Genomic DNA, 17,859 nt, shown 5'->3' with positions numbered 1-17,859 from the left:
AGTGGCCGTTGGTGACCTTGTTGAGTGGATTTCAATAGACTGATGGGCATGGAAGCCAGACGACATGGGTTGAAGAGTGAATTGGAGGTGAGGACGTGGAGGTAGAGGGGTATTGATCTTTCACAAACTTGAACTGCAAGGGAAGTAAATGGGGGAAGGTTTATGTTTTGTAAGGTGACAGACCCTAGTACAGGAGTGCTTTGGGGAGTGACATAGTGGACAATTGTGTGGAGAGGGAGACACCGATGGATGCAGGAAAGAAAAGCTGCCTCTTTTTTTTTCTTTTTAAAGATCTTAGTTATTTGACAGACAGAGCACAAGTAGGGGGAGCAGCAGGCAGAGGCAGAGGGAGAAGCAGGCCCCCTGATGAGCAAGGAGCCTGATAACAGGGCTCGATCCCAGGACCCTGGGATCATGACCTGAGCTGAAGGCAGACACTTAACGACTGAGCCACCCANCTTTTTAAAGATCTTAGTTATTTGACAGACAGAGCACAAGTAGGGGGAGCAGCAGGCAGAGGCAGAGGGAGAAGCAGGCCCCCTGATGAGCAAGGAGCCTGATAACAGGGCTCGATCCCAGGACCCTGGGATCATGACCTGAGCTGAAGGCAGACACTTAACGACTGAGCCACCCAGGTGCCCCGAGAATGAAATCCTTAAGAAGACAGCCAGATTAGTATTGGACACACACTCCCATAGTCACCAGCATCCATTCTGACACATACAGACCCACCACCAATGGTGGTGGTAATATATCACATAGACCTACAGCCAGACAGACACATTTACACACAGGCCTGCCAAGTCTTATGAGAACTACACATACAGACCTGGGATTCACTTCTCTCTCACATACACAGAAATGACAGCCACTCTGATGAGGTAGATAGACCCCCACACACACATACGCACACAGTGGTGCCCACAGCCCCCTCCTATGATTCCCCCTTAGAGGCCCCTTGCCAACTTGAGAGGCAAATCTAGGCCTGGGCTGAAGGACAGGGAGGTTTCACACGCAGTAAAAAGGTTTTATTGAGAATGAGAAAGCAATCGGAGAGTCGAAGAGGTACATCAACTGTAGGGTCAAGAGAAACAACAGCAAGTACAAAATCTCTGTGACAACCTCCGGATCCCTGATACAATCTTTCTTCACCCCCCGCCCCAGCCCACCCTCAGCCCTTTGCGAGCAAACACACCCTCTCCATCCTGGTCCAGCTGGACATCTTGTGTGTAAGCAGAGGACAGTGAAACAAGAGTCCTCAACTCAGGATAAATAAGTTGCACTCGACATTTTTAAACTTTCAAATTTAATTACAGCATACATAAATAAATAGGACAGATAGCAATAGGACTGTGACGTGCAGCCTGGATTCAGGTTCTGCAGTGTGTGCTCTATCTTTGCTCCTTGAGGGCTCCTCCTGCCCACTTCTTCCCAAGAGTGGGGTGATTCCAAAGAATCCATTGGGGCCTCCTGCCAGCACCCCTTTTCTGGGGGTAGGAGATTCTGGGATGAGGGACAACAACTCCTTGACACCTCTGGTTTGTTAACAACTCCCCCCCCTGCCATGAGTAAAAACAGCAAGGCCTTGGACTCTGGGAGAATCCACCGCTGCCCAGGCACCGTGATGCGCGGGGCTCAGCCCCCACACCAGGCTTCTCCATGCCCATTTCCTGTCCAAGCACTTCTCAGCAGTCAAGGGTCAGAAAATTGCACACACGAGGCAGACCTCTGGGCCCTTCTCGACAAACGGCCACAGAGAAGCCACCTCCCCTTCTCCAGCCTCTCAGCGGTCTCTGGATGAATGTTCTCTTTCTGGCCTGACTCAAGCTCCACCTTTTAATCCTTTCGGGCCCTCTCCCAGGAACTAGGGCCTCATTTCAGGCCTCGGGAACCCCTTTGGGATGAGGCCGGGGAGACAGTTATTTCCGGTGCTTGGCATCCTTCTCCAAAGCCTTGGTGTCACCATGCCCACTGCCCGCACCACTTAGAAACAGCTTGTCCAGGCCCTTGAGTGACTCCAGCAGGTAGTTCTGGAAGGCAGTAAGGGCAGCACAGATGGCGGGCCCACCAAAGCCATGCGTGATGAGGCTGAAGTGTGTCAGGCAGCTCTGGACTCCGGGCTCCAGGATGAGCGCTGGGCGGCTGTTGCCCAATGGCGAGCGGTCCTGAGCTATCAAGTCTGCAAACTCCTTGCAGATCTGCCTGGTGGGGGAAGGAGGGCTGGAGGTTAGAGGACAAAAGTCTGAGCCTAGAGAAGGACCTACTGTGTGCTCGGCAATTTTTATGTATTATATTTATGATCGCTGACCCTGTCAGTAGTCTGCAAATGATGTTCGTACCCATGCTGCAGAAAAGGAAACCGGTTCAGAGGCATTGACTGACTTGCCCAATATCACACAGCTAGTAAACGGCATATGCCACTACCCTACAGTCTCTTCCTGTGGATGTCGTGCCCACGTTCCAAGTCCACTTCTACTCCCTTACCCAGGAAACTTTCCTTGATCCCCTCGCCCACTCCCATCCCAAACACTCAATGCTTCACAGAGCCTTGTCTTTGAAATAATTAGGGAACAGTGAACAGCTGAACTAACAGCTAGCCGTGAACATGAAGTGAGGCCTAGGTGCTGTGCCGAGCCCTGGATGCATCACCACAATCCTCACGACAAATCTGGACAGTTATCATCATCCTCAGCATATTAGAAAGTTGCTTTCAGATAGGCTGGCTGACCTGACCGAGGGGCGGAGCTGGGATCGGAACCTTGCTCCAGCTTGTGGTCATTCTTCCTTTCTTTGCATCCTGCACGTGGCTGAGGCAGGACGAGGTACTCCTGTCTCGCCTTTGGATCTCCATGGAAGCCAGTCGGCATGTCACACATGACTGAGCCCCAGAAAGTTTTGGTGACTTAGCTGATTCATGGGTGAGGGGAGCCCTGCCCTGGCTATGCTTCTCCAACAACGATATGAACAGCCCCAAGGGTCCCACAAGACATGGCAGTCCCTTGAGTATGTAATTCCACTTCTGCCTAGGGAATCTGAGGAAGCCCCGGAGGAGGAGGGTGGAGGTGGGACCTGAGTGCATTAGGACTCCATGAGATGGGGGACTGGATGGTGTTCTAAGCAGCAGGTGTGAGGGCAGGGACAGTGAGAATGTCAGCTGTGGTGGTGGGGTTTGTGCCAGCCAGATTGTGGGGCCCTCAAAGGTGTCTAGACTTATTCTCCTTCCCTCTCTCTGTCTCTCTCTGTCTTTTCTTGCAATGGGACCTTTCTAAAAAGTAACTCTGAATGGAATACCAGTTCACTAAAGAGGCCCTAACGCATCCCCACAGAACCTAGTTTGAAAATCAATGCAGTAGCTGGGGAGCCGTTGAAGGTTCTTGGGCAGGGGATCAGTGCATGTGCAGGAAGGCTGAGGGAACAGCGGAGCACCGGGATGAAGTCCTGGAGTGAGATTAGGAGACCAGAGCTGAGGTGGCAGCATGTGAGTGGTGGGGGGGGAGCCACCCACGGGACTTGCAGAGGGGTCAGGTGTGAAGTAAGGACAAGGGTGGGTCAGCTTGTGGCTGGGTGGGCATTGGTGCCCTGATGGAAGTCACTGGAACAAAAGGGCTAATGGGCAAGGCTCAGGCAGGGGGAGCAAGACCACCATGGTGGGACTGGGGCCGGTGAAGCTATGGGGCAGTGACAGCAGTTTTGCTGGTGCATAGAACCCAGGAATGTTTTGTGTCCATGTGCGCCCCGTGGTGTGCACCACACGGTGCCTCACTGTGCCCGTGCATGGTGCCACTCGCACATCAGGTGTGCATGTGGGTGGCGTCCACTCTGCCCCTGCGTGGTATTTGCATCTGCACTGCACCTCCATGCGCCTGTGCATGGAGTCCCAAGGCACCCACGCGTGGCACCCTCACTCACTTGGCGGCCAGCAGCATGCTCTTGCGGCTGTGCAGTTCCCCGGGGTCGGCGTGCTGGCGGCACAGGTACTCGGCAGCTGCCTTGGCTGGGAACTCAGTCTCACAGACGTAGCCGAAGTCTCGGGCCAGGTGCACGGCCTCTCCTGGGGGGGGCAGAGGAGAGGCAGAGCCATGAGCTGCCACCCCAGCCAGGTGTACCTTTGAGCCTGGAGCACGGCCTTGAACCTCTCCCACCCTCTGGCTTCCCTCCCCGCGCAGCCCCAGCCCCACGCCCATTGCCCTCCCTTGGGGCCACAGGGGATGGGCTCTAAGCCCAGGGGCGGCAGCTGAGCCCACCATGTACCCCAGAGCCTGGGCTCGAGATGACTGAGCCAGAGTCCCCAGCCTCCAGGAAAGGGACTCTCACCCCCTCATCCGGTCACCGCATCCAAACAATGGCCACTCCTCCCAGCCCTCCACAAACCCACACACACGCACATGTGTGCGTGCCCAGACACGTGAAGAGTATACACACATATCACGTACGCCCCCTCCTTATACACGACACACCCTCCTGCGTTAGGGACAGTCACACAGTGCACTGGGTGAGACAGGTCCTCTCATGCTCACGCTCACACCCACCCTCAGGCCTCACTCACCCTCTACCAGTGAAGTCAGAAGTGTCACGTTGGCGGCCTTGCGACGGCCAGCTGGCAAGTTGAGCCCAATCTTCTCTAGCCGTTCCCGCAGGCAGCGGCCCCCGTTCTTGGACTTGGCCCTTGACATGCACAGAGAGAGACAGACATACGCTATGAGGACAAGAAAGAAGTGTATGGCTGGGTGACCCCCACAGGACCTTGCTGCCTCCACCCCACTCCTGCCGAAGCTGGGGTCTGGCCCTGGGGGTGCTCTGGGGCCTCTTTCAGCCTGGTCCCAACCCCCTTCTAACCTCATTGACTTGGCAGCCAATGTGGGGCTGGGGGGCCTAGCACCCAGCTCCCAGAGCCACTCATTTCTCTCTAAGCCTCTCAACAGCAGCAGGGACAGCCTGGGTGGGGAAGGATGGGCCAGAATCTTGGGGTGCTTTTTCCTCACCTCAGCACACCAGCCGAGCCATACACGGCTACCCAGGGACACACAGCCTGATACGCAGAGATACACAGTCACCCAGGGACACACAGATAAACATGCATACAGGTGAACACACACTGGGGGCGATAAGGACACACACACCGCAATAGTCAGACATACACAGAGACACGCAGACTTGGGCTGCCAGGGCCACACAGGGACGCAGACACACAGGTCACATGGAGCCAGGATCCCAGGGACAGATGGACAGACACTCATGGACTCATACACTCCCTCTGGGGTGCTCAAAGAAACCAGGAATAGACACACCCCCACCCCTGCACAAATGCTGCCTCCACACACAGCTGCAGACACGTAAACACATGTCTATCTCTAGAAGTACACGCAATCACACACAGAGGAGGGCACGCTCTAGCCAACGCAACATAGGAAGCTCACACTCACGGAAACATGTTCTTCTGGCTGTCCCCATACCACACACACACACACATGCACGTTCACGCATGCACTCACATGCACACATTCACACCGTCCTCAGACGCCTCAGAACTCCTAGCCCGGCAGCACAAATACCCTACCCGGGCACAAGGACGTGCACAGAGAGAGACAGACACCCGACTATGAAGACAAACCATGCACAAAACATACACACCAGAGGGGCCTGTGCTCCACAGGGAGTGAGTGGGCCTCGGGTCCTGGGGTCCCTCTCTTGGGGCAAAGGATGCAGATGGTATTTTCTCTTTGCCAGCCCCAGCCTGGTCCATTCTGCCCAACACAGGTCAGTCCTCCATCCCTCCTCTGTGACCAGGCTTCTCCGTCCACCCCCACCCCCAAGCCCACAGACCTGTGGGAGCTGCTGGAGACCTTGGCCTGCCCCCAGAACATGCACATCTCCCTAAGGAGATAGAGACGGAGATGGAGCTGTGGCCTGGGGGGCCCCTCTCTGCTCCCCTGAGAAGGTCTGAAATGACCACGGATTTTGGCAGGGAACTGTGGGCTGGCCGTCCTACCTGCGAAGGACACCGCCCAGGAGGGAGGCATTGAGGCACTCAGGAGGTGAGAGTCGCCGCTGGACCTCCCCCACCGTCACCTTGTACTTGGACGTCGAGCTGAGCAGCGAGAGCCGGCCTGGCACGGAGCAGAAGACCTCACTGGGGTTCGTGATGCCACCAACCAGGCTGTCTTTGGCCAATGAGAGGGCCGAGAGGCTACTGGCTTTGGAGGGGATGGGGACTGCAGAATGGAAGCAAGAGCAAGGGAGAGAGAGACAACACTGAGCCAGGGACTGTAGGACGCGGGCGCTAGGCAGCTGTGGAGTGGGAGCGTTGAGGAAGCGCTGACTGTGTCCTGGGCACCCAGCCACATCTAAACATCCCAGCGCCTCTCAGAGGGCAGTTCTACTGTCCCTGCTTTACAAAAGAAGAGACGGAGGCACACTGAGGTTAACGTGACTCACCCAAGTCCACTCCGCTAACGGGTGGTGGAAATTGAACCAGAGTTGCCTGGCTCCTGCACCTGTGTTCCCTTTACTGAGCCAGGCTGGTGCCCTGTTAACTGACACAGCTTCTGCAGCGTCCTGGAGTCTGGGCAAGTGCAATCAAAGAGAGAGCTGCAAACACGGAGGCGGGAACCCTGAGTCACCGCAGCAGGGACCAGCTAGGTCTGCACAAACGCAAGGAGTGCCTGCTTATGGCTCCTGCATGTCACCCTTCCAGATCAGTGAGGGCCTGGGGACTTTGGAAGCCCACATCCTGGGGGCAGAGGTTATGGCCCCATGAGGCCTCTGGCCCTGGCCCCCTTCCTGCCCGGTTACTATGGGATGCTCAAGGAGACAGGAATAAAGAGATACACACCCACACCCCACAGAATTCTGCCCCCAAAGCTGTCTATCCACTAATCTGTGCAGGGCAGGGAAGGGACTCTGAGAAGTGAATTTTCTAAAACCCACTTGGAGTGGCGCCTCGGTAGCTCAGTCGGTTAAGTGTCCGACTCTTGATCTCAGCTTCAGTCTTAATCTCAGGGTTGTGAGTTCAAGCCCCGTGTTGGACTCCATGCTGGGCATGGAGACTACTTGAAAAAACAAACAAACAGGGGTGCCTGGGTGGCACAGCAGTTGGGTGTCTGCCTTCGGCTCAGGGCATGATCCCGGCGTTATGGGATCGAGCCCCACATCAGGCTCCTCNCTATCTCTGTCAAATAAATAAATAAAATCTTAAAAAACAAACAAACAAACAAACAAACCGAAACAACCCCACTTGGATACTCTTGGCTCTAAAAGAAAGTTCTTTCTGTAGTCTAACCTCCATCTTCCTGCTTAGCCTCAAAGGGAAGGGAGAATAATCAAGGTACTTGCTTCCTCTTGGGCTTCTCTTCCTCCAAGGAAGTGAGAGCCTTGGGAGAGCAGGAGAGAAGGCAGTCCTTGTGTGTGTGCAGAGTGACTAAGTGGGAAGCCTGAGGCCAACAGTGAACTGAACACTCACTATGCTATGTACTTACATGGATCATGTCACTGAATCCTCTGAACACCCCACGAGGGGGCTGTATTTACTATTCCTATTTTATAGGTGGGGAGATTGATGCCCAGAGATGTGAAGTAGTGTGCCTGAGATCACACAGCTGCTACCCTGAGAACCAGTAACAAGCCCCGGACTGTGGTCTCAAAGGCAGGAGCCCTCCAGCCATTCAGCAATTCTTTGCTGAGCCCTGTGTGTCGGGGAATGCAGAGGCAAGCAAGGCTGCCCGGTTCCCAGCCGGCAGAGCCCCTCCAGCTTTTCCATCGCTGCATGTGCATGTCCACCAGGACACCCACCCAGAAACCTCAGTGATGCCCCCCACGCTGCCCTCTCCCACCACATCCCTTCCGTCACTGTGTCCCCTGCAGCTCTCCTTTCTCCATGGCCCCGGATGCAGCCACTTCTCTGCATGTGCACAGACGCTCGCCCACTTCCCGCCTGAAATTTGGAGTCACAGCTCTGCTCTGGTCTCCCTGCCCCCACCCCAAAGGATCTTTCTGAAACACATCACTCTCCAGACTAAAACCCATCGGTGCCCATCACTTCCCCTCGAATCAGATCCCAGCTTCAGAGCTGGACAGGATGAGGTCGCCTATCCTTCCATGAGTGCCAACTATATACCAAGTGCTTTACACAAACAGCTCTGTGAGGTAAATGCTATTCTCCATCCGCATTTCAAATCGGAGAAGCCAGAAGTTCAGAGAGGTTCAGATGGATGGCACAGCAAGTAGGGAGCAGAAATGGGTCTTGAACTCTGATCACGGACTCCAAAGTTCACATCCTTAACCATCCTTGCGCCTTCCATGTAATGCCCTCCTTTGCCCACTTTGCATTCTGGCTGCTGCCTGTCCCTCTTGCCTGGTCCCCCATTTGTCCTCTAGACTCTCAACCCATACTGGCCAACAGAAATATACTATAGTATATATATGTATATAATTTATATATACATAGAATACAAATTTAAATTTTCTAGTAGCCCTATTTTTAAAAGGTAAAAAGAAACGTGAGGTTAATTTTAAAATATTTTATTTACCCCAGTGTGTCAAAAACACTATCATGGAAACATGTCATCAGTATTTTAAATATTATTAATGAGCTATTTTACATTCTTCCCTTGTACTTAGCCTTAAAAATTCAATGTATATTTTACATCTCCAGCCCCTCTCCATTCGGACTAGCCACGTTTCAGGTGCCCAACAGCCACACGTGCCTGGTGGCTCCCACAGTGGACGGCACAGCTGTAGACTTCAAAGAGGGGGAGCACGACAGGTAACAAGGAAGCAAGGTGTGGGGGACAGGCGCTGCCCTATGGAAAGCCACTACACACCAACACTGCAGAATGCCCACTGTTTGCTGATGAAGCCAAGATTCTGGATGTCTTTGTGAAACCGCTGGATTTTTAAACCCTGGCAACCAATTCAAAAATTTAAAAACCCAGCCCAGGCCACACGGAACACGGTGAACGAAGTGCCACCTGGGATGGGGGACCACCAGCGCGTGAGCTCTTCGAGCCCCACAGAATGGCTCACTGTCCATCTCCGTCTCCGTGTCCCGAGCAGGCCCCCTCCTCCCCAAGCCTCAGTGCGGGCACCATCCCCAGTTCAAGCTTCTGGGCCCCAGGACCCCAGCCCCGTCTCCCCTCCAGCCCTGACCCCATCCCACTGAACCTTTGCGTCTGCTCCCACAGCTGTCTTCCCCACCAACTAGGAGTGTGCCTTGAGGGCAGGCTCTCAGCCCAAGTGCACTTCAGTGCGTGTGGGATAAACTAGTGGAGCAAGAGCCCTCGAGACCTGAAATGGGGAACTTGAGACCAGACTGGGGGAGAGGGTGGGCGCTGGGAGACCTCGTCCCTGTCTTAGCGACTGGGAGTAAAACAGCCCTTCCTCCCTGGGTCCCTGTTCAGGCACCAGGGAGGGGCCAAGAGGTCACAGATGGGGTGAGTGGAAGAAGAGGAAAAGGGCAGAATGCGGCAAGAATGGGCAGCCCACATTCTACCCCAGGCAAGCCTCTGTCCCCAAAGCAGGATCAACGAGGGTGAGGCAAGTGAGGCACTCACCTTGGGAGCAAAATTTAAGGAGGCACCAAAAACTCAGCAAGCAAGATAAACAAGTGTTTTAATGCATTATATATTTTGGGGGGGAGGGGCAGAGAGCTAGGAAAAGAGAGAACCTTAAGCAGACTCCATGCTCAGCACAGACCACAGCGTGGGGCTCGATCTCACAAGCCTGAGATCACCACCTGAGCCGAAACCAAGAGTCGGATGCTTAGCCAACTGCACCACCCAGGCGTCCCTTTAATGTAATATTTTTAAAAATAAAAGCTAATGTAAAAAAGGCCTGGTGCCAAAATATCAACATTTTAATTAGAAACAGTCTCTGATCCTGCTCTCGGCTCCACCCTGCCCCGCTGACCTTCCCTTAGTCCCAGCCCCCTCTCAGAGCGAGGAGCAGAGCTGTCTGAACTCAACAGACACACGGACACTAGACAGACAATAGGAGCCGTCCCCACCTCCTGCTCCAGTGTCTCCCAGGCCTGTGCACGTTCCCTCTTCACCTACGTCTCTCTGCCTGGAGGGCACTTCCTTTGGGGTGATGCAACTATCCTATATTGTAGTGGTTACATGACTGTGTGTTTATATTTGTCAAAATTTAAAGAAATGCAGGTGTAAAGTTACTTATAACTCAAGCTTGACTTAAAAAAACCCCTACAAATTGATAAATTAAAAATAAAAAGAAGTCTTAAAAAAAAAAAGTGGGGGCTCCTGGGTGGTTTAGTCGATTAAGCGTCTGCCTTCAGCTTAGGTCATGATCCCAGGGTCTTGGGATCGAGTCCCGCATCGGGCTCCTTGCTCAGCGGGGAGTCTGCTTCTCCCTCTCCCTCTGCCTGCTGCTCCCCCTGCTTGTGCGCTCTCTCTCTGTGTCAAATAAATAAATAAAATCCTTTAAAAATAATAAAAAATAAATAAAAAGAAGGGCAGAATGACTGTCTTGCCTCCCATGACCCCCAGCCAGAGGAAGCAGTCAGAGGGAATAGAAAATTCTCTCCTCCAGGGGCGCCTGGGTGGCACAGCGGTTAAGCGTCTGCCTTCGGCTCAGGGCGTGATCCCGGCGTTATGGGATCCAGCCCCACATCAGGCTCCTCCGCTATGAGCCTGCTTCTTCCTCTCCCACTCCCCCTGCTGTGTTCCCTCTCTCTCTGGCTGTCTCTATCTTTGTCGAATAAAAAAAAAATCTTCAAAAAAAAAGGAAAATTCTCTTCTCCAGCAGCCTCCTCCATCCCAACTTCTATTCAAACCAGGGGCTCCCTGAAGCCAGGCCCCGTATGACGTGAGGGACCAAAGCTGCATGAGGCTGTTGTGCACGTAGAAACAGAGATCTATGGGAGCATTCGTGTGCCACAAAAATGACTCCATACACCGTGATGCCTGTCGTGGACAGAGCAATGAGGGCGAGACCATGCGTGTGCACACTCACTGAGCGAGGACTGATCCCCAGCTATACACACAGAGTTTCTGCCCTCCTGAGCGTTCAGGAAGGTGGCAGCGCGTGTATGGATATCTGCAAGGGCTCTTGCTCCTGCCGGTAGAGTTAAGCATGGAGTGTTTGACGTATGTATGTCAACGTAGGTGCTGCTAAGTGTAGGCGGACATATGTTTGGGGATGGAATGACAGACTCTGCTCCCTCCCCCACTTGTCCTTCCCCTTTTCCTCGGAGCCTCTTCCCTCAAAATGACAAGAGGAATGGAACCCAAGGTTAGGAAGTGGATGGCGTGAGAAAGGGACAGTCATGGAGGTAGGAATTAAGCTAACACAGACAGCAAAGCAGGGACACTGGTGTTTGTCTCCCACACCACAGTGACTCCTGAGGCTGAAGTGGTCTATTCATGGTGTCCTCCTGCCTCCCTGGCCTCCTCTCCCATCCACCACCCATTACACAAGCAGAAGCCAAGACACTACAGACACAAGAACTCCTAGTTGTCCAACCTGTCAGACAAGACCCACACGCTTGTCTACACACTCCATCCACAGGTGGTAGATACTGTCTGACCACTGAATCCAGGGAGAGTGCAAAAGATTCTCCCAGAAAGCTGACTAAAATTTCAATTCCATTTGGAGAAGAAAACATAGGAGAAAAATTTCTGCGCTCTTGGGCTGGGGAATGAGTTCCTGGATTCAACCCTAAAAACATGATCCATAAAAGAAAATAATGGTAAAGTGGACTTCAGGAAAATTAAAAAGTTCTGCACCTCGAAAGGCACTATTTAAAAAATTGAAAGAAAACCATAAACTTGAAGAAAACATTTGCGAATCACATATATGATCAAGGATATATATATCCAGAATATGTAAATTACTCTTATAACTCTATAGTAAGACAAACAACCCAGTTGGAAAATGGTCAAAATATGTGAATAGCTATCTCACTAAAAATGACATACGGATGGCTAATAAGCATGTGAAAAAAGTGCTCAACATCATTAGTCATTAAGGAAATGCAAATTAAAACTATACCCAGGTACTATCATAATGGCTATCATAAAAGAGATAGACAATATTGGGGTGCCCGAGTGGCACAGTCAGTTAAGCATCCGACTCTTGGTTTTGGCTCGGGACATGATCTCATGGGTCATGGGATGGGGCCCCAAGTCAGGCTCCACACTTAGCAGGGAGTCTGCTTGAGATTCTCTCTCCCTCTCCCTCTGCCCCTCCCACCCATGCTGTCTCGCTCACTCTCTCTAAAATAAATAAATAGATCTTTTTTTAAAAAAAAGATAGACAATATCAAGTGTAGGTAAAAAACCCTTTTGCGTGTTGCTAGTAGAAATGTACAATAGAACAGCCCCGTGAGAAAATGGCATGCCAGTCTCTTAAAGAAATCAAACACAAACTTACCACAACATCCAGCAATTTCATCCCTAGGCATTCACCTAAGAGCCGTGAAAACATATGTCCACACGAAGACATGTATGTGAATGATCCGAGCAGCCTTATTCATAGTAGCCAAAAAGTGGAAACATCCCAAGTGTCCATCAACTGATGAATGGATCCACAAAATGTGTTTCATGCACGCAATGGAGAACTGAGCAACAGGAAGAAAGGGGACTACTCACACCTGCTGTGACACAGTTGAACTTCAAAAACATTATGCTAAGTCAAAGGAGCTAGAAGCACTGTCGGCATAGTTATTTATTCCATGGATATAACATGTCCAGAAAATGCAAATGGATATACATAGAAAGCAGACCAGTGGTTGCCTAAGGCTTGGGGTGGGAATGAGAATTAACTACAAATGGGAATGAAGGAATTTTAGGGGGTGATGGAAATGTCTTAAGACTGATGGTGGTGATGGCTACACAACTCTTTAAATCTACTAAAAATCACTGAATTATCATCTTAACTGGGTGAATTTTAGGTCTGTACATTTTACTTCAATAAATCTGTTAAGAAATGCAAGTTCCAGGGACTCTCATTCAGTAGATGTGGAGTGGTGCCCAGGAAATCTGCGTTTTTTAAATACGCACGTCTAACGCATTCTGACGCACGTGGTTTCTTAGCCCACACTTAGGGTACACTGGCCCAGAGTGGGGAGGGGTGCAGCTGGCTAAGTATCCTTCCCACTAACTAACCTTCACTCTCCTGCCCTATGTGCTACTGTCCAAACCCTATCTGCTTGGGCGTAGGTTTTTCAGTCTTTTTCTGGGGCGGACAGTGGCCTGGGAGGCAAGTAAGGCAGGAATGTAGAAATGTCAGGTCAGATCCTCTCTTTACATAAAACTTTGATTTTTGTTTATTGTGGTATTTTGGCAGTATTTCTTATTTTAAAATTCTACATTAAGATGTATTATTTTCCTGGGGCACCCGGGTGGCTCAGTTGGTTAAGTGTCCAATTCTTGATTTCAGCTCAGGTCATGATCTCAGGGTCCTGGGATGAGCCCTGCATTGGGCTCTGTCCTCAGCGGGAAATCTGCTTGAGGATTCTCTCTCCCTTTCCCTCTGCCCTTTCCCCCTACTCATGTTCCCGCCTGCACGCGCTCTCTCTCTCTCTTTCTCTCTAAAGTAAATAAATAAATCTTAAAAAAAAAGATATATTATTTATCTAATCCTTGCCTCAGAGGTGAGTACTTCACTCACTCACTGTTGGCCTGGCCCTGCTGAGATTCACTTGGAAGCCCAGACCCTCCCCATCTCCCTTTCTTTCCCCAGAGCCAAGGACAGCAGAGGAGAGGGTGGCTATTTACCTCGGCCCCTGCCCTGGACACCCTGAGACTGGACCACAGGGCCCAGCAAAAAGGGATGTCCCTACCCCAACTAGGCAACCACCCCCTCTCCTGGAGGGGAGGAGTACTTTATCTCAATTCTCATCCCAGAACAGCTCCCCTCCAGCTGTGGCTGTATAAACTGAAACCCCCCCCAGCTTTTAACCTCTCTAACCTGTTGGCTTTTCCATAGTACAGGGCATTTGCACATGCTGTGCCTAGTGCGGTGAAAACAGCTTGGCCCTTCCACACCCTCTCCCCCAATGCACTCAGACCTCAAAACCCGTCACTCATTTATTCAACAAACACCCATGAAGCACCTGCGGAGACCAGCCTAACCTCTCCTGTAGGAAGCCCCCCAACCGCAGGCACTCAGTGCTTGGCCTCTGAGCTCTCACAGGACCAGTACCAATCTCCCTCATCACACTTCTTGGCTAGAAAATATTCCCATCCAGGTATGTGTCCCCCACCAGTCCCGCTTACTTTCCGTGCCCCTTTGGCAGGTTACAAAACTGGAGGTAACGTGGGCAGAAAATGGAGTGTTTCTCCTTGGGTCGGCGGCCTGGGCTCCATCTGCCACCCCCGCCCCACACGGTGGCTGCAAGGGGCAGCCGACAGGGAAGTGTATGGTGGGGCGGAGGCTTCGCTTCCCCTCCAGGACATGTGCCTGGAATATCGAAAGTTTTACAACCAAGGTCCCTCGAGAACTTCCAGGCTTCCCTCCCTGGCGACACCCTGCGATAGGAAGACTGCTTCTGGGGTAGGGCCCAGGCTGCCCGAATTCACCCAGGGCCTCAACTGCCCGGCCTCAACCGCAGCTGTCCCTCCAGCCAGGGCCTGGAGGAGCTGCACGAATCAGATGTTTCAGCTAGCCAAAAATGACTTCCTATCATTCCAAGGCCCAAGCGGGCGGCAGGGTCCAGGATATTACAGGGGCTCTCGATGTCATCGGAAGGGCCCGAGGCCGAAGAAGGACGCTAATCCACCGCGCCCTGGAGTCGCGCAGTGACGGCGGAAGTCCCAGGCGAAAACTGCCCGCTGCGCGCCACGCTCCAGCCCGGCCACCTGCTTAGCCACAGCGGTTCCGCGCCGTCCCCCGCCCGCGCGGCCCCTTAGCTGAGGACCTTCAGGGACCTCGCGTTTGCAAAGCGCGAAAGCGCCGGCACGGACCTCTCTCCTCTCCCGAGGCGCGAAGCGCGGATGGAAGGCCGAGCTCGCGGCTAGGGAACCAAGCACTTCCCTCCGCAGGGAGCCTCTGGCTTTCACCCCTCTCCCTTCGCCTCAGCGCTCTAGGCTGTGACTCGTCGTCCGGGGTGGGGCGCCCAGGTCGCCGCGCTCCATCTCGCTGCGCTCGGCCACCGACAGGCTGGCACTGCGGTGCGGCGGGTGTGCGCGCCCGCGGCCGGGCCCACGCGCCCGCGGCCGGGCCCACATCTGCCCCGCCGCACCCAGCGTGCCGTACTCAGGACCATCCCGGCTGCCCTCACGGTGGTCCTGGGCCCGCTGTTGGGGATTCCCGCGCACACCTAGGATCCGGAATTTAGGACAACTGATGTCCTTTGAGAGAAACCAACTCAGGGCAATTCCAGTGCCTCCTCACCTGGCCTGCCTCTGGCCTGGGGATTGGAATTTAAGGTACAGAGAGCCCCAGCTGATCCTTTCAACCTTCCCCAGGGCAGACGTTCCCAAGCTCCTACCCCAGATGTGGGAGGCTGGCCTCCTCCAGGGAGTCAGCATAGCAGCGCCCCACAACCCACCCCAGCCCCTCGAGCCTGGGCAGAAGTCGGGAACCAGGGGACCTGGACCGTGATCGTCTCTCCGGGTGGAAGCAGCCCAGCGGCAGGCTCTTGCCAACTGCACACCAAGCTCTTCCTTTCGACGGGTTCCAAAACATCCACTAAGCCAAGGCAGCCGCTCCGCCACCTTCGAGACTACTCCGAGAAGCCAGTTCTGGCTTCCTCTCCACATCCCCATCTCCAGATGACACAGCCCAACACCTGGAGGCTCTCCTCCCCTAAGTTTCGGGAAGTCTGTCCCTTCATCTTACCCCCCACACACACACACACACTCTACAGTGTTCAACTCTCAGTCGCTGGTAACCCAGCCCCAGCTCCTGGAACTCCAGCCCCCCACCCCTACCCCAGCCTCAGCCCTAGTCTCCTCTGAGCACATGGAAAGTGCAAAGAGTGCCTGGGCTTGAATTCATTCTTTCGAAAAAACGACTGGAGCTAAATCCTGTGGGAGCTGTGCCTGCCGCAGGCACTGCAAACTTGTGTGTGCCACCGATTTCCTCCCGGGGCACCCGCCCGGAATCTAAGGAGCCCGCCCAAAGCCTGGACCCCTCTGACCCTCTGTGTCTCGTTCTCTCTCTTTGTCACCTTTTCCTGGCATGTCCAGAACTCACTCCTCCAGCTGCAAAATCCACTGGAGGCCAGGTCTCAAACTCTGGCTTTTACTAGTGCAGAGACACGAACACGCCCTAAAAACACACAGGGAGTGATCCTCACATGCTCAGAGATCCTCAGTATCAAAGAACAAATTCCAGGACACAGCAAAGACCCTGACACACATACACACAGACTCCCAAACACTCAGAAATACACACCAACATAGTGGACACGCATCACACACTTAGCAACAGACACACACTTACACGCCAAGAAATACCAGAAGGACACCTAGGAAAGGAAAGTACCAGACATGCACAGGACCCTGAACTCACATAGGACATCCAGGATCAGGCAAGTCCTGGCCCTCCTGTACTCAGACTAACACACGATGTCCACACACCAACTCCCATAACCCTAAATGCGGAAAGAGGCTCCTGCAAGGACAGAAAATTCCTCAGGGAAACTCAAGCTTCCCCCATCCCCTAATCGACCCCAAAGCCCTGCTGGGAAGGAAAGCTTTCCTGGTTAGGAAATGGTAAGGCATTGTAATGTGGAAGTCATTTAAGGAAACCCTTGGGAACTGCACCTCCATTCCCACCTCTTAGGAAACAGGAAAGTAGTTTAACTCGTTCTGCAAATTAATTCCAGATCTACAGGAGTGCCCTCCCCTCAGTAGGGAGAGGCCAAGACCCTCTGTGTGGCTTGGCTGGCCCAAGCCGCAGAATGAGTCTGATGGACTTAGCCCACCCCAGGCCGCAGGCTCTGGGGCCAACACGTCAACCCGCCCATCTGCCCAAGCTCTGGCCAGGACCCCTGCCTCTGCTGCCCCTCTAATGGGCTATGAAGAGTGCCAGCTGGCCACTGAACCCAGCGACACACAGGAGGCAAGCTCCACAGGGAAGAAAATGGGTCTGTGCTTGGGGAGCCTGCACCATCTCCCCCAGTTCTGCCCCGGCAGATGCACGCTGTTCCTTACCTTTCTTGATCACGGACTGGTCCAGAAGACTCATTGCCGTCTCATCCATGGCCTGAAAATAGGAGAGGCAGTGGTAGGGGCGCTTGTGGACCTAGTACCCTGTCACTTCTTAAGCCCCTGCTGTCCCTGGTCCTGGTTCTGTCTGTTCCGCCCAACGCTCACTACCTACACTTGGGGCGGCCACAGGCGGGACCAGGACTGCCTTGCGGCTGGAGCGCTGGATACCTCATCCTGCCGTGCGAAATAGGAATTTTGAACCTTAGACAACTTCTCTGCCTCTCTTCGCTTCAGGCACAGGCTGCCCCAGCGGACTGGGGCTGGGCCATAGATGCCCCACGGGGCCCAGCGGAGAGCTAAGGAAGTGTTTGAGCCTCTGCCCGTTTACTCCAGCAGGGGTTGCCGCCATCCAGGCACCGCGCACTGACTCAGTGCCCGGACGCCTGAATGGACAGGCGGCATCTAACCCAGATTTGGGACTCATACGCGGAGTCATGAGTGAGAAGTGGCAGGCTGAGCGAAGAGTCGGACGCCCGCCTCCGTCACCGTGCCTCCAGCCAGAGTCCTAAATCACCGCGGCCGGTGCTGGCCCATCCCGGACCGTTCGGGCCTCACCTGCAGGTCCTCTAGGCCGGGCGGCGCCGCCAGCCCAGGGAGGCCGAGGGGCGCGTCGGCCAGGCCGTGCGCGCCGTCGGCCAGGCCGTGCAGGAGCCGCGGCACCGCGGCGGCGTAGTCGCGGCGCGTCGAG

General features: G+C 53.7%; 1 protein-coding gene across 1 annotated transcript in view; it reads right to left on the bottom strand.

Moving 5' to 3' along the window:
• Positions 1-1,766: 1,766 nt before the first annotated feature.
• The window catches only part of TFAP2E (transcription factor AP-2 epsilon), a 16,911-nt gene continuing 818 nt past the window's right edge, over positions 1,767-17,859 (bottom strand). The window contains exons 3-8 of the mRNA XM_034645196.1: positions 17,727-17,859; positions 17,115-17,166; positions 5,990-6,212; positions 4,547-4,665; positions 3,910-4,051; positions 1,767-2,202 (exon numbers count right to left, since the gene is read on the bottom strand). Of these exons, the coding sequence (XP_034501087.1) occupies positions 1,920-2,202; positions 3,910-4,051; positions 4,547-4,665; positions 5,990-6,212; positions 17,115-17,166; positions 17,727-17,859 (952 nt within the window). The 3' untranslated portion in view covers positions 1,767-1,919. The remainder of the gene's footprint in view (positions 2,203-3,909; positions 4,052-4,546; positions 4,666-5,989; positions 6,213-17,114; positions 17,167-17,726) is intronic.

The sequence above is a fragment of the Ailuropoda melanoleuca genome, chromosome 2, assembly GCF_002007445.2.
Source record: "Ailuropoda melanoleuca isolate Jingjing chromosome 2, ASM200744v2, whole genome shotgun sequence".
Classification (NCBI taxonomy): Eukaryota; Metazoa; Chordata; class Mammalia; order Carnivora; family Ursidae; genus Ailuropoda; species Ailuropoda melanoleuca.
The sequence above is the reverse complement of the archived record's forward strand: the minus strand, read 5'-3'. Positions and strand labels throughout refer to the sequence as shown.